Source organism: Hypanus sabinus, chromosome 12 (assembly GCF_030144855.1).
Source record: "Hypanus sabinus isolate sHypSab1 chromosome 12, sHypSab1.hap1, whole genome shotgun sequence".
Classification (NCBI taxonomy): Eukaryota; Metazoa; Chordata; class Chondrichthyes; order Myliobatiformes; family Dasyatidae; genus Hypanus; species Hypanus sabinus.
In genome coordinates, this window is record NC_082717.1 from 30,875,056 (window position 1) to 30,900,033 (window position 24,978).

Sequence of the window (24,978 nt, forward strand, 5' to 3'; positions counted from 1 at the left end):
TTAAGACAGAATTCAGAAGTCAGTTGTCTCACAAAACACTTGTGAATCTGATGTCTTGCAAAGTTAACAAATCCATTGACACAGACTGCTATGAGGTTGAGTCTTCCAGCAAAATGCTCAAATCTGCCAAGAAAACCACATCACAGGAAAGTTTGCAAAAGAAAAAGAAAAGCTATTTGCATTAGCATTTAGCTATTAGCATTGAGACTGCCAACAAAATACTCAACAAGGTGTGTGTGTGTGTGTGTGTGTGTGCGTGTGTGTAAATAGTTTCAATATATGATCAAATAAATTGTTGAGTTTTTTCATAATCAAATATCCTGTACACATACACTCTTGAAGGTCGACTTGGGGGGGGGGGGGAATAGTGGTGCTACCTCCCTGGGATGTCTGATTTCAAGTTCCTGGGTGTCAATATCTCTGAAGATCTAACCTGGACCCAACATATCGATGCAGCTAGAAAGAAGACAAGACAGCAACTATATTTCATTTGGAGTTTGAGGAGATTTGATTTGTCACCTAAAACACTCACAGATTTCTACAGATGTACAGTGGAGAGCATTCTGACTGGCTGCATCGCTGTCCGGTATGGGGGGTGGGGGGTGGAAACTACTGTACAGGATCGAAGTAAGTTGCAGGGAGTTGTAAATTTGGTCAGCTCCATCATGGACACTAGCCTCCAGGGCATCTTCAAGAAGCAGGGCCTCAAAAAGAGGGCATCCATCATTAAGCACCCCCACCACCCAGAGCATTGTAACCATCAGGGAGGAGATTCAGAAGACTGAAGGCACACACTGCACTATTCAGGAACAGCTTCTCCTTTGCCATCTGATTTGTGAATGGACATTGAACCCATGAACACTACTTCACTACTTTCTTTTCCTATTTTGTACTATTTATTTAATATAACTATTATATATATATATATTATAATTTACTTTTTTCTCTCAATTGCATTGTACTTCTGCTGTAAATTTCACGACATAAGCTGGCGATTTCAAACGTGATTCTGTTTTTGATTCAGACCTGAGACATTTTTTTGTTTCTATGGCCTTGCTGAGTGTTTTCAGCATTTTATTTTTTTAAATTTCAGATATATAGCTTCAGCAGTTTTTATTTCTTTATTTTCTTGTATCGTATGGTTCTTTAATTCTGCTTTGAAAAAAGCTCACTGCCCCCTCCATTTATAAGATTAATACGATTGGCTAAATCGTACTACAATTCCCAGAGGTCCTTACGAGAGTAAGTGTGACGTATTACCATTCCCGGTATCTATGACAACGGGGGCCTAGGTATGTAATGGTGACAGAGCCGGCGAGTGGAGGTTGCTTTGGAGTGAGCGGTCATTTCAGCGAGGAGGATGCCTCGGTCGAGGTGATTAGATAACGATAGCGGTTAGGAATAGCAGTCACACACGCCATCCCAGTTTAGAGCCCGAATGGCAACCACGGATCAATGCAATTTCTTGTTCGTTCACAGCCACAAACGGATCGGTTTAATTAAAGACCTGCATTTACATAGTCCCTTTAAATTTCCAAACCTCTAGACAGGCAATTAAATTACGTTAAAATATTATTTCATGTAATATCGGAAACAAGATAACCAGATCGTGTACCATAGATACTGTGCGCAACGGATACACGTTGCAACCCTGGAATGCATTGCAGCGATGTTGATTGCAGAGTAAATAATCTTAAAGGCGCTAGCCATTTGGGGGATTGTGAAAGTGCTTCCTGCTAACCCGCCTTTGCATCTGTTATTCCTGCCTTTATGCCCTTGTCTAACTTGTGGAAATATTATTGCATTGTTTAGCTTGTGTTCAGTGCACAGAGTTCTGCAGCCGCGTAAACACGATCCCATGTTTGATTTCCAGCCACAAATGCCTGCAGCGTTTACGCGTGTTTTGTGTGATCGTTTCAAATGTTCTGTCTGGTAGATTAATTGGTTAACTGTAAATCACCTCTTGTGTCGGTGGATGGTAGGAGAATCGGGGTAGTTAATGGGAAGAGAGGTACGGCAATTGGTGGGTTAATGTGATTGCTCTGAAAAGCAATATAGACTAAATAGGTCAAATGCATAGATTAGATGGGGCAAGTGGCCTATGTTGTACAAAGATCTGAATTTTCACATTTCTACCCAGTTCTATGAGTAGTAAAAGAAAACTAATATTTAACTTTATAAAACTCTGTTTAGGCCACATCATATTGCATACTGTCCTGGTCACCCCACTATAGGAAAGATGTTGAGGCTTCAGAGGTTTACCAGGGTGCTGCTTGGTGTAGAGGCTATGTAGTATATAAACACGAGTTGATTTTTCCGGAGCATTGGAGGCTGAGGGGAAATCTGATGGAGGTTTACAAAATTATGAGAGGCACAGATGGAGTGGACAGAGAGTATCTGTTTCCCAGGGTTGAAATCTCTCATACCAGGGAACATGCATTGAAGGTGAAAGGGGGTAGGTTCAAGGTGGATCTGAGGGGTAAGTTTTTTTACTCAGACTCAAGGATGCCTGGAATGTGCTGCTTGGCATGAGGCAAGTATCTCAGAGACTTTTAAGAGACGTTTGATTAGGCACATGGATGTAAGGAAGATAGAGGGGTATGGACATTGTGGAGGTAGGAGGGATTAGTGTTAGGGCAATTTTGATTTGCCTTTTAGCAGGTCGGGCACAACATTGTGGGCTGAATGGCCTGTTCCTGCGCTGTACTATTCAATGTTCAACTTACTGCTAAATTGCATAACCATTGAATTATTTTGAAGTGCTGATGGTTTTCATTTGCAAATGTTGTAATAAATATGTAAACCAGAACCAGTTGGTAATTTTGCTTGTATCATTGAACGCTGTATGGGAAGCTGAGTAGTCACTGCACCTTGAGTAGTGTAATAATATGTTATATCCATAAACATGGCCTTAATACAGACAGACAGACGTACTTTCCAGAGGGAAATTGGGTTTTGTTACAGCCGCACCAAGCAAGAATAGTGAAGAAATATAGCAATATAAAACCATAAATAATTAAATAATAAGTTAATCATGCCAAGTGGAAATGTCCAGGACCAGCCTATTGGCACAGGGTGTCTGACACTCCGAGGGAGGAGTTGTAAAGTTTGATGGCCACAGGTAGGAATGACTTCCTATGACGCTCAGTGTCACATCTTGGTGGAATGAGTCTCTGGCTGAATGTACTCATGCCTAACCAGTACATTATGGAGTGGATGGGAGACATTGTCCAAGATGGCATGCAACTTGGACAGCATCCTCTTTTCAGACATCACCGTCAGAGAGTCCAGTTCCACCCCCACAACATCACTGGCCTTATGAATAAGTTTGTTGATTCTGTTGGTGTCTGCTACCCTCAGCCTGCTACCCCAGCACACTACAGCAAACATGATAGCACTGGCCACCACAGCCTCGTAGAACATCCTCACCATTGTCTGGCAGATGTTAAAGACCCCAGTCTCCTCAGGAAGTAGAGACGGCTCTGACCCTTCTTATAAACAGCTTCAGTGTTCTTTGACCACTCCAGTTTATTGTCCATTCGTATCTCCAGGTGTTTGTAATCCTCCACCATGTCCACACTGACCCCTTGGATGGAAACAGGGGTCACCGGTGCCTTAGCCCTCCTCAGGTCCACCACCAGCTCCTTAGTCTTTTTCACATTAAGCTGCAGATGATTCTGCTCGCACCATGTGACAAAGTTTCCCACCGTCGCCCTGTACTCGGCCTCATCTCCCTTGCTGATGCATCCAACTATGGCAGAGTCATCAGAAAACTTCTGAAGATGGCAAGACTCTGTGTTGTAGCTGAAGTCCGAGGTGTGGATGGTGAAGAGAAAGGGAGACAGGACAGTCCCCTGTGGAGCCCCAGTGCTGCTGGCCACTCTGTCTGACACACAGTGTTGCATGCTATTCCTTTACCTTTTGAAATGCTGGTTTCTTACATCTCTTTATGATTGGCAAGGGCACTGTAGAAGAAGAATTTGTCAAATATGGCAGAAATTGCTTTTAGGATAGTACATTATAGAGCCTACCCAGGAATAGGCTATGTAAAATTTGGTCTTATATGGTGTAAGGATTAATAAAGGATCTTGTGGTTACAGGGAATAGAGATTATAATATGACAGAATTCCAAGTGCAATTTGTGGGTGACCAAATGCAATTTAACAATAAACGCCATGGTCTATAACCAGAATCTTAAATATTAATAAATGTGCACAGTTATAACAGTATGAGGGAGAAGTTGTTCAAGGTGAAGTGAAGAGATCTGTAGAGGAAATATGGCAGGTATTCAAACAACTGGTCTGCGATGCTCAGCAAGAGTTTATCCCATCAAAAGGAGGGATTCCATGAGAAAGAGGCAGAATCTGTAGTTAACCAAGAAGGTAAAGATTTATATTAAATTGAAAATTGGGGCATAAAAATGCCAATGGTGTTTATCCAAAGGACTAGGACAACAGCATTTTAACGTTCATGGCAAAAGGATCAGAGTTTTAAAATAGGGAGGTTTTATTGCAATTATTGGTGAAGCCTCACCTCGGATACTCTGTAGCATAGTTTCAGCCCCCCCCCCTTACCCAAAAAAAGATGTAGTAACATTGAAGACAGTATAAATAGGATTCATCAGTCTAATTCCTGCATTGAGAGGGTTGTCCTGTAATGAACAACTAAATAGTTTGGGCCTGTATCCCTTGGAGTTTAGAAGAATGAGTGGTAATTGTATTCCAACATTCCCAAGGGGGATTGACAAGATAGATGTTGGGTTGTTTATATTGTTAGAAGAAGAGTCTCAAACAAGGTGACATAGCTCTAAGCTACTTACTGCTCACTTAAAAATTAGGTAAGTTGAAATTTCTTCTTGCAGTGTTTGGTGGATGTGAAATCATGAGAAATATTTAAAGTAGAGGTGACTAAATATTAATTAGACTAAATAATGATAATAAGCTTTTGCTGAAGAGTTTGTTATATTTCCCCCAATATAAGTTCAACTGATTGGTGTGACTGTCCTAAAATCATTTACTATGAGAAAATGAAATAATGCTTTGCTGCATTGACTTGTCTAGCAATATTCTTTTTGTATGGACATTGCTTTTCACTTGCAGTGACACTCTATGGGACATAGCTTTGGCTGAAATTTCTAAAAAGAATGAAAACAAAGAAAATGAAGACGACTTGGAAGCCAGGGAAAGATCTGTATTTTTCGTGGGAAATAAGAGTGGGGTAAGTTGCATGGACCACTTTCAAAGCTAAAGAATTTTTCACAACATATATTCCCCCTACTCTCAGCCCTCTTGCCTGTGCACACCACCACCTTTCACCACCTCCTCACCCTCACACGCACACACGTACTTTGCTCACAAATGGACAGTGAAAATCAAAGGACTAAAATTAGTACGGCATGTGTTTGCAAATGCCAAATAACAGTGAAAGATTGATAAAGAATGATTGCTTAAAATTATAGCATTATATTATGAATACTAGGAGTTTGAATTTAATATAAAAAACTGCTAGAAATGCATAACCAGGCACCCTCAATGGAGAGAGTAAAATATCAGAGTTAATAGGGTGAAATCCAGTCAGCATAGCCTTTGTCTCACCATTTTCCCCAAGGTCAGACTGTGAATGTCCTATCCTTTGGTGATTGCACAGTTCTTTAAGTCCTACCAGCCTTGCTGCATGAGGTTAAGTCAGTAGCAAGCATTGTTTATTAAAGATGAATGGATGCAAATCAAATATTTGAAAAGTTCAAGTATTCTTTAAATAAAAAAAATTAGAAGGGCAGGATGAGCTGCCTCAACAACTACTGTCCAGTGGCACCAATATCTACTATGATGAAGTGTTTTGAAAGGTTGGTCATGGCTAGGATCAACTTATCTTAAGCAAGGACCTGGACCCGCTGCAATTTGCCTATCGCCACAATAGGCTACAGCAGATGCAATCTCACTGGCTCTCCACTCAGCCTTGAATCACCTAGACAATAGCAATACCTACATCAGGCTGCTATTTATTGATTACAGTTCAGTGTTCAACACATTCATTCTCTCAGTTCTAATCAACAAGCTCCAAAATCTGGGCCTCTGTACCTCCCTCTGCTACTAGATCCTGGACTTCCTCAGCTGGAGACCACAGTTAGCATGGATCAGAAGTAGCATCTCCTCCTTGGGGACAATTAAAACCAGCACTCCTCAAGGATGCGTGCTTAGCCCACTTTTCTACTCTCTCTATACCCATGACTCTGTAGCTAGACACAGTTCGTGCCATCTCTAAATTTGCCAACCATACGTCTATTGTTGGTGGAATTTCATATGGTGACACAGGAGCGAGATGGATCAGCTGGTTGAATGTAGTCACAACAAAAGCCTTGCACTCAACATCAGTAAGGGGAGTTCAAGGGAACACACACCAGCCCTTATCAAAGGATAAGCAGAGGAAAGAATAAGCAGTTTCAAGTTCTTTGGTGTCAACAACAACATCTCTGAAAATCTATCCTGGGCCCAACATATTGATGCACTTACAAAGGCACAACAGCTGCTATATTTCATTGGGAGTTTGAGGAGATTGGTATGTCACCAAAGGCACTCACAAATTTCTACAGATATACTGTGGAGAGTATTATAAATGGTTGCATCATTGTCGGGTATAGAGGGGCCACTACCCAGAATGGGGAGAAAGCTGCAGAAAGTTGTAAACTCAGCCAGCTCCATCGTGAACACTAGCTTCCCCAGCTTCAAAAGAAACATCCATCATTAAGGGCCCACATCACCCAGGACATGCCCTCTTCTCATTAAATACAATACAGAGAAACTACAAAAAACAGAGATGTAAAGGGATTTGGGAGTCCTTGTGCAGGGTTCCCCAAAGGTTAATTTGCATGTTGAGTCTGTGGTGAGGAAGGCAATGCAGTGTTAGCATTCATTTTAGGAGGACTAGAAATTAAAAGCACGTATGTAATGTAGAAACTTTACAAAGCACTGGTGAGGCCTCACTTGGAGTATTGTGAGCAGGTTTGGGCCCCTTATCTTAGAAAGGATGTGCTGAAACTGGAGAGGATTCAAAGGAGGTTCACAGAAATGACTCCAGGATTGAATGGCTTGTCACTTGAAGAGCACCTGATGGCTCTGGGCCTGTATTCACTAGAATGCAGAAGATTGAGGGGTGATCTCATTGAAACCTATTGAAAGGTGAAAGGCATTGATAGAGTGGATGTGCAGTGATGTCTCCTATGATGGGAGAGTCTAAGACCAGAGGAGGAATTTCTTTAGCCAAAGACTGGTGAATCTGAGAAATTCTTTGCCACAGGCAGCTGTGGAGGCCAAGCCTTTATGTATATTTAAGGCAGAAGTTGATAGATTCTGGGTTGTTATAGGGATGAAGGGATATGGAAAGAAGGCAGAAGATTGGGGCAGAGAGGAAAATTGGATCAGACATAATGAAATGGCGGAGAAGACTCAATGGGCCAAATGGCCTAATTCTGCTCCTATATCTTAGGGTCTTATGGTCTCATTGCTACCATCAAAGAGGAGGTACAGGAGTCTGAAGACACACTCAAGTTTTTCAGAAACAGCTCCTTCTGCCATATGATTTCTGAATGGACAATGAATCCATTAACACTACCATTTTTTAAATTTTCTTTTTGCACTAATTGTTTAATTTTGTATATACTTATTGCAGTTTAATATTTTGTATTACCTCTGCTGCAAAACAGTAAATTTTACAATGTATGCCAGTGATTGTCAACCTAATTCTGATTCTGAATTGTGAAATAATTAAAACCTTAAATATACAGTTAAGTAAAGAAAATGTACAAAAATTGCACCTTTTTGATGAAAGTTTGGGATTTTCTTTACTCATGAGTCCCAGTTGAATAGGTAAGCCCACAGAGCTGATTGTGGTCTTCAGGAAGAGTAAGATGAGGGAACAAAGAAGGAACAATTTCAAGTTCCTGGGTGTCAATATCTCTGACAATCTAACCCAGCCCCAACATATTGATGCAGTTATCAAGAAGGTAAGACAGTGGCTAATTTCATTAGGAGTTTGAGGCCATCTGGCTTGTCACCAAAAACACTCAAAAGCTTCTACATGTACTGCGGAGAGTATTCTGACAGGCTGCATCACTGTCTGGTATGGGAGTGGGGGCTACTGCACAGGATCGAAAGAAGCTACAGAAAATTGTTAAATTAATCAGCTTCATCTTGGGTACTAGCCTCCATAGTATCAAAGACATTTTCAAGGAGTAGTGCCTCAGAAAAGCAGTGTCCGTTATTAGGGACCAACCCCCCACCATCACACAGGACATGCCCTCTTCTCATTGTTACCATCAGGAAGGAGGTACAGAAACCTGAAGGCACACACTCAACAATTAAGGAACTGCTCCTTCCTCTCTGGCATGCGATTTCTAAATGGACATTGTACCCAAAACTACGGCTTCATTTTTTAAATTATTTCTGTTTTTACACTACTATTTTTAATCTGATTATTTAATATACATATATACTTATTATATTTCATATTTTCTATATTTATCATGTATTGCATTGTACTGCTGCCGCTAAGTTAACAAATTTCACGACACATTCCCACAATATTAAACCTGATTTTGATTCTAATCAGTTCTAACCTCCAGCTTTTTCTCAATTTCAATGCAAAAATGTGCAGTCAAGGAAGTTCAGAATGTACCATCATGTACTCTGCAGCCAATTGTTGGTTCACCACAAAAACTCGAGCTAGCTGATTCTGTCACAATTAATATGGTCTCAACTCATTTCTTTGGTCTGGCTAACAGAAGTGAGATACTTATTAAAGTATCAGAAGGTGTGAGTTTCCCCTTAATTGCTTTTGCATTGGTAGAGGACCTTGATCTTGCTCATGTTGAATGCAATGCCTGCCCCTCCTGCATTGCATTGTCAATGACCATAAAGGTTCACGGTAGGACCCTAGAAAACTCAACCACTTCCCGTATGTCAGAAGCTGGTTCTTGGCAGAGGCAGACATTGATGATAAAAATGTAACACAACCTCAATGTGCCTGTGCAGTCTTTGGTCAGATGAGGAAAAGATATTTGAAGATCAAATCCTCACTGCCTATTGATTCCCAGGAATTCCTGGCCCTTGACCATTCAAAGGAAATGAAGCATTTTGGATGAAATTGAGAACCTTTAGACCAGGCATTACAGGCAGACGGACATTCTGTTTAGATAACAGAAGGAGAAAAAAATACAATCTGCCTATCCTAAGCAATACACACAAAAATCTGGAGGAACTCAGCAGGTCAGGTAGTATCTATAGAAATGAATAGATAGCTGACATTTCAGTCCAAGATTCTATCCTGTCAGCCTTCACCTATCTGGAAATATATGCAATTTGCTGATTAGCCAGCATGGAGCCAATAAAATGATGATGATGAAGCCTGAGAGGCATTTTCATGCTTTACAAGGTGTGGAACGAAAGACTGTGGCGCGCCACTCCTCACACAGACATTATGCAGTATTTTTCCTTTATTTTGAGGTTGAGTTGCGAGCTGAACACTCAACCTGGCATGGATGGAAAGCGTACACTGGAATGGCCTGGCTGGATTCGAACCCGTGAACCTCCGTTCTGGAGTCTGGCGCTGATGTCACTGCACCACCAGCTGATCTAAAACTATAAAATTAAAGTAGAAGTAATTCCTCCTTATTATGAGGGAGTGCTTTCCTATGTATCTCCTGCTGCTCAGTCCCTATGATATTATTGGAAGTTAATATGTGGGCTATTGTCCTTTTGATTGCATAATTAATATAAATAATTGCATTGACTAAAGTTTCATAATTATCAGATAATCAGAATCAGGTTTATTTGTTACCAATGGGTATGTTCTGTCTTATGACATGAAACTTGTTATTTTGTGGCAGCAAGACAATGCAGACATACAATTACTATAAATTACAAAATCAATATTAGAAAAAAGGAATAATGAAGTAGTGTTCAGGAGGAAAGCTGTTCCTAAATTATTAAGTATGGGTGCCCAGGCTCCTGTACCTCCTTCCCAGTGGTAGTAATGGGAAGAGGGCATGTTCTGGATGATGATGGTCCTTAATAATGGATGTTATCTCTTGAAGTTGTTTTTGGTAGTGAGGAGGATTGTGCCCATGATGGATATATCTGAATTTACAACCCCCTGCAGCCTTTTATAATCTTGTGCATGAAGCTTCCATACCAGACTGTGGTGTAACCAGCCAGAATGCTCTGCACCGTGCATCTATAGAAATTTACTAGTCTTTTGGCCAAACTCCTTGAAACTCCTACTGAAGCATGCCTTTGTCATGATTTAGTCAATATATTGGGCCCGGGACAAATCATAAGCAGAAATGCGGCTGGCAGAACTGGAGAGAAAATAAATGATTAATATTATACCTTCAGAACTGGGGAAGAGTGGAGGGGTGTCAGTTTTCAAAATGTATTCTCCAAATTTATTTTACAGAAAATTATGATCTTGCTTTATGTGTTAATTTTAAAAAACTGCTCTTCATAAACAATTTCAATAACAAAATAATTATGGGCATTATTATTTAGGATGTATACATGTATAGAGTCACTTACATATATTTGTATTTTATTTTACAGGGAAAAACTACTATTACACTCAGATTTCTTGACAGGTACGTATTGGCCAGTGAGTTTAAGATCTAGAAAATTGAGTGTGGATTTAAACTACCCTACCAACATAATAGTTTACTGTATCACTGTTACACATTAGTAATATTTATGTTACCAGATATAACTTCAGATAAATAATTGAAGAATTACAACCATGCAGCACTTGGTAAGCTTGATAACAATGTGTGCAATGAACTTGTTTTGGCAGAGATGAAGTTTCAAAGCCTACATTAGCTTTGGAATATACTTTCGGAAGAAGAGCAAGAGGACATAACACTGTAAGCACTGACATTGTTGGTTCAAAAACAAATTGATTCCAAGCAAGAAAACACTTTCAAAAGAATTTTGGAACAAAACTATGGCTGGTCCAAGCTCCTAACTAGTTAGGTAATGAAGTATAGACAAAGCAGGAAATCGGGAGGTTATGAAGTTTAGACAAAGCTGGAAATCAGGATTGAATGTTAAATTCCCTGTTTGAACTAATACAGTGATTAAATGGAGGTAAACAATAAACTTATTAACCAAAAAAACCCAAATTGCTGGAGGAACTCAACAACTCTCCTCAAACAGCATCTGTTGGAGGAGAGGAATTGTCGACGTTTTGGCTCAAGACCGTACATTAGGACTGAGACAGAAGAAAGCTGATAGAAGAGGGAGTGTGCGAAGAGAGAGGTTGGTAGTTATAGGTGGACTGAGACGGGGTAAAGGATGATGTGGGGAACGGGGAGAAGTGGAGTGAGGTTATCAGTAAATATATGATAGATAGAAGCCAAGAACAGCTAGGCAGAGGCAGGGTAAGGTGAAAGTGGAGACAGGATGGAGGGTGATAAGCAGGGGTACATGGGTACAAGTGCAAGAGACTGATAAGTAAAGAAGGTGAAAATGGGAGAGATGAGGGGCAGATGGAAAAGGGGATATAATGAATAAAGTGTGTGGGTATTAGGTGGATGAAACCAGAAGGGTGATAGAATCTGGAACAGCGGTCAGTGAGGAAAAGAGAACAAAATGGAAGGATCAGAGGTGAATCTGAAGAAAGGGGAACACAGATTACCTAAAAATGAAAAGTTCAATGTTCATACCATTGTGACGTAGCCATGTGGAATAGGAAATGTTGTTTTAGTTTGCATTGAGCAAGTTGCTGTGGGAATGAGAAGAGGAGTTGAAATGGGATGCACAGGTATTGTGCGCAGGTGCTCTGCGGATTGGTCACCTATACTGCCCTTGGTCTGGCCAATATAGGAAAGACAGTTGGAGGGGATGTATATGCATCTGCACCTTGAAGAACTATTTAGTTCCTTGGATGGAGGAGTTGTACCTTCTGTGTTGCCGAGGGGAATGCCAGGAGTCATGAGGGGTAGATGGGGAGGGATAAACGGACCATGGATAAACGGTTCTTGTGGAAGTATAAGGGATGAGGATGGGAAAGTGTGGCCAGTGGTGGAGTCCTATTACTGCTGGCAGAAATGAAGGATGCAGAGACTAGGGTGAGGACTAGGGAAGCTGTATCTCTCTTCTGTCTGGTTGAGGTGGAGTAAGAGCAGATGTCTAAGAATCAAAGAAAATGTGAGAGAGGGCTTTATTAATCGCCACCAAAAGGAATTCATACTCTAAAATCTTTGTGTTTCCAAGCCCATCAATTATTAAACTTCCACAAGCTGACAGTCTAAATTTCTTTAAGCTAAATTGAATTAAAAATCTTCATTAGCTCCCACAAGTTAGACTTGTATAAATTATATGCATGTTAAATCCATACTGTATGTGTTCCTTGATAGGAGTTGCAGAATTTTTTATAAGCTGACAGTCTTCCAAAAAAAGTAGACCTGCCAAACCCTAGTACTAATTGAATATACTTCCCAGGCCTCTGAAGAAAGTCATTTTGTTCCAAAAATTATTTTAATATGTAATATATACATTGTCATATCAAAGGCACTGAGTTCTGTTACAAAGAAATGTAAATGAGTGTATGAAGTGCTAACAAATTAATGTGTATGATTTGTGTGAATGTGAGTACAGTTTAGGGAATACCATCAATCATCTTCACAAACGGTCAATACAACAGATCTTAGTGATATTGTGTTAAAGTTTCATAGGTGTGATCTGCTCCAAGCAGCTCTAAGTAAAAAGATAAACGTTAGATAGAACTGATAAATAAATGTCATGTAGATAGCTTTAGGGTGTAAACTGTATATGTATTTATTAATTTATTGATCAAATGATCCATCCAAATTCTTACAGGTTGTTAGAAAAGATGTTTGTTTTTAGTTAAATTTTATTGAGGTTTTGTAGGCCTGTATTGAGAGATTTTTAATAATTACAGTGCTTTATAGTAAAGGAGATTGTAGCTTTATTTTTTGGTGATATTTATTTCACGAGTACCATCAATTTTCTGTCACTGGAGGGCATTAGCTTAATTTTCAACCCGAATAAAACCTGTGTGATAAAACATTGCAAGAAATCCAAATTAACATGATGGACATTTTGGTTGAGTTTTCATTTGGAGCTCTGGTGGCAGTCTGTACCAAATGTAACCAGCATATGTGTATTTGCAGAATTTTCTATTATTTTTCAGCAAGGTGCACTGGCAATTAGTACCACTCCAGCATCTTGTCTGTTGCTACATACTCTAGCACCTCCAATCTCTTTGTGTCTCTATTGATGTGTTGAACTCTATTTTGCAGCCAAAAGATATTGCCCACTTTTGGGAACTAGGTGGTGGAACCTCTCTGTCTGACCTTGCCCAGATTCCAATCACTGTCAACAACATAAGGTTTGTGTTACTATTTGGTCCCTGGGTTGACCTCCACTGGAAAATTATAAAAAATGAAACTAATAGATTTTAACAAGAATTTATTTGTTGCATGCTTTTGCCCTTGCTTTGTCTTTTGGATAAGTACCTGAGAACTGCTTTATGCCTGGTCAGAGTTCTACAAGCTCATGCTGAGACCAAAGTCCACATGAAGAAATTGTACTGTACTTGTATTTTCACCCTGGTTGGCCTGTGGACTTTGATTTTTTTAAATCATTACTCATGGGCGTTGCACAATTTACGACATTTGTAGTTTTATTATTACAGCCTATTATTAAAATATTAAATTCATTTCTCAAGAATAGATCATCATCATATATGCTAGAATTCTAAAGTTTTCAAAGCTACAAATGCTAGTCTAACAGAATTCCTTTAAATATTCACAAGATCACACAGAGGTTTAGCCACCAGTTGTCATTCTTTTATATGAAGAAACTTCTGACCTATGCCTTATTTCACCCATAATTTATGATTGAATATTTATGCTGATGAAAGAAATCCTCTTAGGTAGAATACCACATATGTACAATTTATTTAATAGCCAAAAAAATTGTCACTTTGTATATTACAGTCGGTTTATATGGATGTAATATTAGCTACAGGAATATGCTGAGCAGTGATTTTCACATAAGCATCTAATAAATAGCACAATTAGACCATCTGGATTCTTATGCCAATGATGCCATTCAGTACTATCATGCCTAATCTAATTAAAATGCATTGAGAAAATATTTATTAACAGATATTTGTGATACTTAATTTGCAATAGGAGCCTTTCTGTTGTTTTGGTTTTGGATCTTTCCAAACCCAATGAACTGTGGTCATGCATGGAGAAGCTACTGAGTGTGACAAAGAACCATATAAATAAAACCATTAATGAACTAGCTAAAAAAGATTCCATTAAAGTAAACGAAATCAAGCAAAGGACCTGGAAAATGTTGCAGAAGGATCATCCGGTGAGTGTAGCTTCGAGAAAGCTTTCTGCAATCTTACCTTTGGAAGTAAAGATTTTGTTAAGATAATTTTGTTTTATTTACATGTGATGTGAAAACCAAATATGTTCTTCAGTTTTAGGCAAACGTAGGGTACAGTGGAAAATCCGGTAGTTTGCACAAATTCCTCACTAAAATTTTCTAACCTATTCACCTGTCCCTATTTTACACAATACAATAATTTTTATATTAAATAGAAAGACATGGCAATTTGATAAGCAAAGCAGTAGAGTTCCTATGTAATACAAGTTCGTAGGCAAGAAAAGTGGAAATGAAATGCTGCTGCTGTGGGAGAGTGTAAAAAAAGTTCATTTTCACATGTAATTGTCATTACCCATCTGAACAGATGTTTGTAATAAATCAAGTGCTTAACCTATTTATGTCTCATTATATATTCCTGGGAGCTTAATTTTCAAACAGCATTGTATCATCAGTGAACTTGGATACCATGCTGGTAGACCCCATTGTGGTTCCTTGTAACCACATCTGCATCGTGTTGGTTGCTTAAGGAATTCATGTTCAAAGTTGATGACCTTGAATCTGAGCAAACATCTTTTAAAGAGAGCATGTCCTAGATGGGGGTCCTTGATTATGGATGCAGTTTTCTTGAGACGCCACTTCTTGAAGGTGACCTCAATGCTAAAGAAGCTTGTGCACATGATAGAGTTGGCTGAGTCTACAACCCTCTGCAGCCTCTTTTAATCCTGTAAATTGGAGACTCTCCACCATACATAAATAGAAACTTGCTGGAATCTTTGGTGACATACCAAATCTCCTCAAACTTCTAATGAAATATAACAACTTTCTTGTGGTTGCTTCAATATGTTGGATCCAGGATCGATCCTCTTAAGTTGCTCACCCTTCCACCACTGATCCTCAATGAGGACAGGCATGTGTTTTCCCACCTTCTTGAAATCCACAATCAACTCCTTGTTCATTGTGACTTTGAATTAGGTACAGGCAGTACCTAATAAAGTGGCCACTGTATATTCTGTTGCTGAATAATGCCAGAGTGGAAGTACCTTTGTAATGAATCGCCAAAGCCGATATTAAGATTATATTATCTCAGATGTGAGTATAAGAAAGAGTTTTATTTATTTCTAGAATATCCCTTCCTGGTTCCTTTATTCTGCTACCTTAAACATAGATAACAGCTACTCTAATTTTCTGTTTAAATTTTGGTTGGGTGAAATAAAATTTATTATATTTCGGTGATCTCTCAATACATATTTAAAGTGCTGAAGAACACATTTGGTTCAATTGTGTCAGTGCAGTTACTTGCTTTGGTTCTTACTTAATCTCAGGATGGTGTTATTTGCTCAGCTTTAATTAAGTAGGTTTAGTGAATTGAATTTTGAATCCAGACTTTTGACTGTCAAAGATTTTTCTAGCTTTTTTTTAAACATATGTGTACTTATTAAGCACCGCCGTATATTTATTTTTTTCTTCTAAATTCCATCAGGATTGGGAACTTGTTGATCCATTTCCCCTTCCTCTAGTTATAATGGGAAGCAAGTATGATATTTTTCAGGTACAGTGAAGCTTGTATTGGTAATTTAATTCATATTAATATGTAATATTTGTGAAAACTGTTCTGGTGGTGTGTTAATTTAATATTCTTTCCATAGAATTTTGAATCTGAAAAAAGAAAAGTAATTTGCAAGACACTGCGTTTTGTTGCTCATTACTATGGAGCTTCACTGTTGGTATGTTCTTATTGTTAATGTTTGTATTAAGTTCAACTTTCTGTACAATTTCAAGTTTTTATCATAATGGGAAAAAAACTATGCTTTACTGGACCATTATTTTAGAAATAACATGCAATTTATATCAGGAAATTCTAGTGATACAAAGGTTAGTGCCCCTCTATCTCAGCTCCAGAGAACCAGATTCACTCCTAACTTTAAATGCTGTCTACATACACATTCTCTCAGTGAACATGTAGTTTCCTCATGGTGCTCCAGTTTCTTCCCACATGCCAAAGATATGCTGGTTGATAGACTAATTGGCTTTTGTAAATTGCACCTGTGGAGATGGGTGGCAGGAAAATTGGAGACAGAGGATTTGATTCATGTGTGAAAGGAGAAAAGATAAGATTGGTTTAGATAGGTACTTGATAGTTGAGATGAGTATAATGGGCTGTTGCAGGTGACCAGAAGTTACATTAGTGGGATAGGATTAAATGAGTATCTTTAGAGAAAGGAAAAGATCAGATGTGGTTAAGGAATTTCAGAGCTTAGGTCCTTGAGAATTGAACATAAACACCAGTAATGGAATGAATAAATAAATACAGGAAATGAGCAAAATTCCAGAGGGAAGTCCAGAGGAAATGGCGGAGATGGGGAAGACAAGCCCCTAGAAAGATTTAGAATCTCAAAACCAATGCTAGAGGCATAGTAAAAGGATAGGAGAATGATTCAGTCCAAGTTAGGATCAATGAGATAGGATTTTGGAGGGAAACATGATGGAGGCTGGCCAGGAGTAGACCAGTTTGAAGGAAATTAAGGCAGCAAATGAAATGTACCAAGGGTAGAGTCATTTGGAAAAGAAGGTCTCAGTAGAATCAATATGAGGTCCAAAATTTAACATGGGGTTAAAGTGAATCGGAAAAGGAATTGCCAATGGTAACCAAAACAATGATTCAATATTCACAATATAGATGGGCTGACAAATAATAATTATGAACAATTGATGAGGTAAAACGAAATAGTCATGAAGGAGTGCCAGCTTGCCTTTTGCCTCCTTGCATGTAAAAACCAACAGTGTAAAAAATTTTTTTAGCCAGTGTGACTGATACAGGAAACCAAAGTAAATCCTGAATGGTTCTTCATTAATTATACAGATAATTTCATCAGAATCAGGTTTATTATCACTGACTTGTATGTTGTCAAACTTGTTTTGTAGCAACAGTAGATTGCAAAGACATAAATTACTATAAATGATGAAATAAATAAATGGTGCAAGAATAAACAAGGTAGTGGTCATGGTTTTATGGACAATCATAGGCATGATCCTATGTGAAAAGGCTATATTTACTGTTTCCATTTCCTCTGTGCATGAAGTAAAATCAATCAGTCAGAAACTCAGCCATTTACTTCTCTTGTTAGCAATTTGAACTTTGTATCAGCTTTATCAAATAGTAACAACCTAGAAGAAAAACTTTCATATCAAATCCTATCAATATCATATCTATTTAGTTTTTCAGCAATAAATCAGAAAGTACAATATCAAAGATGCGAACTATCCTGAACAATTTGGCATTTGGCACTGATAGAAGGTGAGTAGCATTTTGTATTTCACTTCCAGTAGCTAAGTCTATGTTGTGGGGAATAACAGTAAAATTCTCTGCCATTCTTAAAAAGAATCACACTAAACACTGGCTTGCTAACTTTGATTCTTGGCAAAACTGATGATGGCTCTGTTTGAACACTGCATGTCAGCTCCTGATCTTGCAGCCTAGAAGGGTCCAATAGTTTTTCCAAAATGGTGGAATGAAAGTGGAATTTTTTAAATTAAAAATGCTATAGCCTCAAAATACTTAATTTATTTTGTTTTGTAGCAAAACAATATCTGTAGAGTACAACAAACCACTGTTTGTCCCTGCTGGGATGGATTCATTGAGTCAGATTGGTAAGTGAACAACAGAAATTGATAAAGCACACAAAATGCTGGAGGAACTCTGCAGGTCAGACAGCATCTATGGAAATAAGTAATCTGTCAAAGTTTCAGGCCAAGACCCTTCATCAGGACTAGAAACAAGAGGAGAAGATGCTGGAATAAGAGGGTGGGGAAGGTGATAGATGAAGCAACATACACAACATGCTGGAGGAACTCAGCAGACCAGGCAACATATATGGAAAAGAGTACAATCCTGCTGAAGGGTCTCGGCCCAAAATGTCAACTGTACTCTTTTCCATATATGTTGCCTGGTCTGCTGAGATCCTCCAGCATTTTGTGTGTGTTGCTTGGATTTCCAGCATCTGCAAATTTTCTATTGTAGGTGATAGATGAAGCCAGGTGGGTTGGGGAAGAAGAAGCTGGGAGGTGATAAGTGGAAAAGGCAAAGGGCTAGAGAAGAAGGAATCTAATAGGAGAGGAGAGTGGACCATGAGAGAAAGGAAAGGAGGATGGACTCCGGGGAGGTGATAGGCAGGTGAGAAAATCAATGTTTATGCCATAAGGTTAGAGGCTACAGAGACAAAGTATGAGGTGTTGCTCCTCCAACTTGACAGTGGCCTCATCATTGCAGAAGAGGAGGCCATGGACCGAATGAGTATAGGAATTGAAATTGTTGACCACTGGGAAATTCAGCTTTTTGTGGATGGAGCTGATGTGTTTGACAAAACGGTCCCTCAATCTATTCGTCCCTCACCAGTGTAGAGGAGGCCACATTCAGAGTAATGGATACAGTAGATGTGTTGCCTCACCTGGAAGCTCTCCTTGAAGCCCTAAATGGAGCTGAGGGAGGAGGAGAGTGGGTAGGTGAGGCACTTCTGCCACTTATAGGGAACAAAGTGCCTGGATGGAGATTAGTGGGGAGTGACAAATGGGCAAGGAATCACAGAGGGAACTATCCTTGTGGACAACAGAGAGAGGGAGGTAAAGATGGGTTTGGAGATGGCAGAAGTTACAGACAATGATCTGTTGGATGTGGAGACTCATGGGGTGGTAGGTAAGAGCAAGAGGAACTCTATCATTGTTTAGATTATGGGGACATGGGGTGAGTGAGGATGTCCAGGAAATGAAGGAGAAAAATTGGTTCTACCACACAATAATCTATAATGCTGATAGGTTACAAATTCCATTTGACAATGGTAGTTATTATAACATATGACTGACATAGAGAGGTAACTTCCTGCAGCCCACCTTATCACAAGAGCAGGAAATTAGATGCAGTAAGCTGTCCTGACATCTGAGTGGCCAGGAACAATTTGCCCATTTACTTATTCTTTTAATGTAACCTGCAAAGAAAACTGGCTTTCCTCTCAGAATATCTATTTATAATTTGATGGATTCTTTGAGTGCTTACTAAAATTGGCAACCTCTTATTTATGTGCTAAAAATACACTTTCACAGTGCCCCAGGATCAGAAATCAAACTGTCTTTTTTATTAGAATAATTCAGCCCATTATATATTAAAATGCTTGTGTGTTAGTCTCTTTAACTGCTTGAAAAGAAGACTTGTAAATGCTTGTTATTTCCCACAATTTATCGTGGGACTGAACTGTTAACTTCTGAAAAGGAAGCTCCAAATGCACCTTTTAAATAGTAACTCAGACTTCTATGCCATTTTTTTAGCACCAGCCCATAGTGTATATATACATTGCTGTTTAATCCTAACCCCCACCCACCATTATTATTGCTGACATCTTTGGAGAAATTTTACATTAATTCCTTGCAAAATAAACTAGGGACAAATTATAAGAAACTCAGTGAACAATCAAGAGCCAGTGAAGCATTTCTAGGACTTCAGCAGACCTACAACCAGTGTGATAATCATAATTTTGTCATCTTTCTGCAGCAGATTGCAATTTCCTAGTATGTATTGCCATTGAAAAAGTCTTAAATCGGAACTTGTCCAGAATTTTACCTGCATCTCTAGTCATTTAAATGGCAGTTATTTCATATGAAACTATTTCTCATGAACTGTGGAAAAACCCAATAAATGCTTACTGCTTGTCCATATGAATTCCAACATGAGCCTGTTATGTAGAACAGTCAAGGTGGGGAACCCTAAAATCCTTTTTATTCTATTAATTATTATTATTGTTATATTTTTATATTTTTCTCAGCTCAAGCTGGTAAAACACCATTTAAAGCCAAGCACATTTATTTCTGAAGAAATAAACTTCGAACTATTCTAATGGTGTTTACTTTTGGCTTTATGGAGAGTTACATACATTTTGCCGTGTAGACCTAATTTTGACTTTGGGATACCAATTGTAGATGTTATTATTGGGACAATATAAAACCATAAGACTTAGGAGCAGAAGTAGGCCATTCAGCCCATCGAGTCTGCTCTGCCATTTAATCATGGGCTGATCCACTTCATCCAGTCATCCCCACTCCCCTGCTTTCACCCCATACCCTTTGATGCCCTGGCTAATCAAGAACCTATCTATCTCTGCCTTAAATACACCCAATGACTTGGCCTCCACAGCCGCTCACGGCAACAAATTCCACAGATTTACCACCCTCTGACTAAAGTAATTTTTCCGCATCTCAGTTCTAGAAGGATGTCATTCAATCCTGAAGTTGCACCCTCTTGTACTAGAATCCCCTAACATGGGAAATACCTTTGCTATATCTAATCTGTTCAGGCCTTTTAATATTTGGAATGTTTCTATGAGATCCCACCCCCCCTCATTCTGCTGAACTCCAGGGAATACAGCCCAAGAGCTGCCAGACGTTCCTCATACGGTAACCCTTTCATTCCTGGAATCATTCTCATGAATCTTCTCTGAACCCTCACCAATGTCAGTATATCCTTTCTAAAAGAGGAGCCCAAAACTGCACACAACACTCCCAAAGTGTGGTCTCTCGAGTGCCTTTTAGAGCCTCAACACCACATCCCTGCTCTTACATTCTATACCTCTAGAAATAAATGCCAACATTGCATTCGCCTTCTTCACTAACGATTCAACCTGGAGGTTAACATTTAGGGTATCCCAAGTCCCTTTGCGTCTCTGCATTTTGAATTCTCTCCCCATCTAAATAATAGTCTCCCTGTTTATTTCTTCCACCAAAGTACACTTTCCGACATTGTATTTCATTTGGCACTTCTGTGCCCATTCCCCTAAACTATCTAAGTCTTTCTGCAAGTTCCCTGTTTTCTCAGCACTACCCACTCCTCCACCTATCTTTGTCCATCGGCAAATTTCAGATTCAGATTTTTTTTTAAGCCACAAATCCCTTAAATCCCTTAATACCGTAGTCCAAATCATTGACATACAAGGGGTGATTGAAAAATTCGTAGCCTCAGTTAGAAGGAGTCAATTTTAGAAAACCTAACACATTTATTTTTCAACATAGTCTCCTCCTACATTTACACATTTAGTCTAGTGGTCGTGGAGCATACCGATCCCTTCTTTGTAGAAGTCAGCATCTTGAACCTCCAGAAGTGGTCCACAGCAGGGGTGATTGATAATTTTGTGGCGTAAGGTAGAATGAGATGAGTTATACAGCTCTCATTATATGCACGTGCAGTTCAACTCAGTGATTATGCAGAAAGTTTGATGTTAGTAAATCACCTCCTTCTACCTGTCAGGACTCCCACATCCGACACCCAGAGCAAAGTACTAACCCTACCAGCATGCTATGTTTCCCTCAAAAAAATGCAAGGAAAAAAAACAAAAAAATGAAGTCCATTTACCCACTTACCTCACCGAAGCCTGAATGAGCCAAAGCTTGTCGCTTCTACTCTCACCACTGGCCTACGCCTGACAACTGACCACCCCAACAATTATACATATACACATACTCAGTTCATATTCCATTGCCTTTAAATTTCCTCTTTTAATTCAGCACATTTCTGGAGTCTTTCACTTACTGATTTCTGTATATAATGTTTGTTTGGGATGGTTGTTTCTATTAGTAGGTTATTCTTGCCCATTTATCCTGTGTTATTATATCCGGATTTTATTTTGGATTGTCCTATCTGTAATAATGGATCAGTCATAATGTACTTTTGTAGGACTCTGACTCTAAAACTGGATCAGGCTTGTATTTATAGTAAGGTATGGTTTCTTTTATGAGTTTGTATTTTAAAGCAAGATTTTGCTGAATGATGTTTGCCATTTGATTGTGCCTGTGTAAATCGTCAGATTGAGTCCAACTGTTGTTCTTTAATGACTTATTTTTATTATGTTATTTTTGATAATTTTGTGTTAACCACCTGGTCCTGTTCTTGCCACAAGGAACCCTTCTGTTTCTGGGAGGAGGTCTCCAACACTTCCTTATTGACATCTCATCTGATGAGATCGTGGGGATGTCTTCCATGGAGGGTCTTTCTCTTATTATTATTATTTCTTATTTCTTTCTTCTTATTATTATTCTTATTACTCTTCTTATTCTATGGTATTGAAGATGAGTATAGAATTCCAACCAAAGTCAGCATCGACCCAAAAGATTAAACCAGGAAATTAAGCTATCAGGGGATCTATTTTATTTTGTATTTTCTGGCTCTCAAATTTGTGCAAAATAATTTCTTTTTTCATCATTGTGCTGTGCACTTCTGACTGTTATAGCGTTATAAGATTTTTATTTGCAGGGATATATTGAACATTACAAACTTAAATATGCAGTGATGTTTGGAAGCATGATTCATGCCAATTAGTTTTGATCATCTGGAGCTGGTAAATGTGTGTGTAAATATTACAGCAGATTCACAGGAACCTTAAATCTATTTGTATATAATTTGTACTATTTAAATCTATTTGTATGTTTCTATATGCAGGATCTCCACCTGTTGCTGAAGTTGAATTAAGCAAAATTAGTGCACGAAATCCAATTGATCTGTGGAAGAAAGTATATGAGAGGTTATTCCCATGTGAGGTAATTTGTAAGCTAATGAGTAGTATACTAAGTGCAAAACACAACAGCTGAAGGACTCGGTCGTGCAGCATCTGAGGAGGGAAATGGATAGTCACTTTGCAGAGGTTCTGTATTCAATCTGCTGGAGTGATCCTGAGCTTCCAGTTGCCCACCAATCTAATTTCCACCCCAGTCCCACACTGTCAGAGGCCTCTGCACTGTTATAATGAGGCCCAACACAAGTTTGAAGAACACCATCTTTTCAATCTGAGCACATTCAGCAATGAATTCTCCTACTTTAGGTAACTTGCTCTATTTTTGACTGTATGAGGACTGGGGCATTTCTACTTGCCATCCACTTGGAAGTTTAGCTCAGCTTTTTCTCTCCATTGTGTAGCCTCACCTCCTTGAGCATGTCCCTCAACCCCTCAACACATGTAGCAGCTCAAATTCTGTATTTCACCCATTTGGCCTCACTCCATCAGTAATGTTCCATTTGTTTCCCTCCCAGGACCTCTGTAGTGAAAACTAACTTGTTTCTCTCTTCCAGATTTAACAGAGGGCCTTGAACCTAAACTGTTAATTCTGTTTCTCTTTCTATGGTGCTGCCTGTCCTGCTGTGTGTTCCTGGCATTTTCTGTTTTATTTTAAATGCCAGTTAACATTTATACCATAAAAGTAACAGAGTATCACCACCATCAACAAGAAAGAATCTTGCCACCCACACATGCTGACGGTAATGCCTTGAATGATTATTCCTCTGTCATCAATATACCTGAGTCACCATTAACCAGAAACTGATCGGAAATATACTAGGACAATGGATGCTTGGAAAATGTGAAGAATTTTTTTTAAGTAGGCAGTGGTAATGAACTAGCTTTTCACAGATGATGAAAGCAGAGGTGAAATATAACTTCAAAAGGAAATTGAATAGGCATTGAAGGGAATTAAGTTTTAAGAGCTTTGAAGACTAAGTAGGAGAATGGGTCTGACTGGATTGCACTCTAAGTTGGTAGCATGGATTTGATGGACCGATTAGCTGCCTCCTGTGCCATGAATGGTGCATTCAGATTTCTGTAAATTTCTACGTAAGCCATGTTATCTCTAGCTACTATTTTCAAGCTGGAAAGAATATTGTAAAATCTAGTTAAGCTTCCATTCTAAACATGGAATTTGCTTGTGAATAATTTAATTAATATGTAAGTCTTTAAACCCTAAATCTTAACAGACTTGTGGCTATTCAGTTTTGACTTTTTACGATGTATGTCAGTGATCTGGACTATGGGATTAATGGATTTGTGGCTAAATTTGCCGATGATACAATGATAGGTGGAGGAATTGGTAGTGTTGAGGAAACAGAGAGCCTGCAAAGAGACTTAGATAGTTTAGGGGAATGGCAAAGAAGTGGCAAATGAAATACAAAGTTGGAAAGTGTGTGGTCATGCACTTTGGTGGAAGAAATAAACTGGCAGACTATTATTTAGATGGGGGTGAATTCAAAATGCAGAGATGCAAAGGGACTTGGAATACCCTAAAGGTTAACGTCCAGGTTGAGTCGGTAGTGAAGAAGGCGAATGCAATGTTAGCATTTTTTTCTAGAGGTGTAGAATGTAAAAGCAGGGATGTGATGTTGAGGCTCTAAAAGGCACTTGTGAGACCATGCTTAGAGTATTGTGTGCAGTTTTGGGCTCCTTATTTTAGAGAGGATATACTGACATTGGAGAGGGTTCAGAGAAGATTCACGAGAATGATTCCAGGAATGAAAGGTTTACCGTATAAGGAACGTCTCAGCTCTTGGCTGTGTTCCCTGGAGTTTAAGAGATTGAGGGGAGATTTCATAGAAACATTCCAAATGTTAAAAGGCCTGAACAGATCAGAGATACAGCAAAGGTATTTTCCATGGTAGGGGAGTTTAGGACAAGAGGGCACAACTTCAGGATTGAAGGACATCCATTGAGAACAGAGATGTGGAGAAATTACTTTAAGTCAGAGTGTGGTAAATCTGTGGAATTTGTTGCCA

The 24,978-nt window shown here is 39.0% G+C and overlaps 1 protein-coding gene across 1 annotated transcript in view; it reads left to right on the forward strand.

The window, feature by feature from the left end:
* The first annotated feature begins 1,231 nt into the window (after nucleotides 1-1,231).
* The window catches only part of dync2li1 (dynein, cytoplasmic 2, light intermediate chain 1), a 33,207-nt gene continuing 9,460 nt past the window's right edge, over nucleotides 1,232-24,978 (forward strand). Inside the window, exons 1-11 of the mRNA XM_059985711.1 lie at nucleotides 1,232-1,374; nucleotides 5,100-5,217; nucleotides 10,596-10,630; nucleotides 10,837-10,906; nucleotides 13,307-13,395; nucleotides 14,204-14,390; nucleotides 15,889-15,957; nucleotides 16,055-16,132; nucleotides 17,624-17,703; nucleotides 17,986-18,056; nucleotides 22,882-22,979. Of these exons, the coding sequence (XP_059841694.1) occupies nucleotides 1,361-1,374; nucleotides 5,100-5,217; nucleotides 10,596-10,630; nucleotides 10,837-10,906; nucleotides 13,307-13,395; nucleotides 14,204-14,390; nucleotides 15,889-15,957; nucleotides 16,055-16,132; nucleotides 17,624-17,703; nucleotides 17,986-18,056; nucleotides 22,882-22,979 (909 nt within the window). The 5' untranslated portion in view covers nucleotides 1,232-1,360. The remainder of the gene's footprint in view (nucleotides 1,375-5,099; nucleotides 5,218-10,595; nucleotides 10,631-10,836; nucleotides 10,907-13,306; nucleotides 13,396-14,203; nucleotides 14,391-15,888; nucleotides 15,958-16,054; nucleotides 16,133-17,623; nucleotides 17,704-17,985; nucleotides 18,057-22,881; nucleotides 22,980-24,978) is intronic.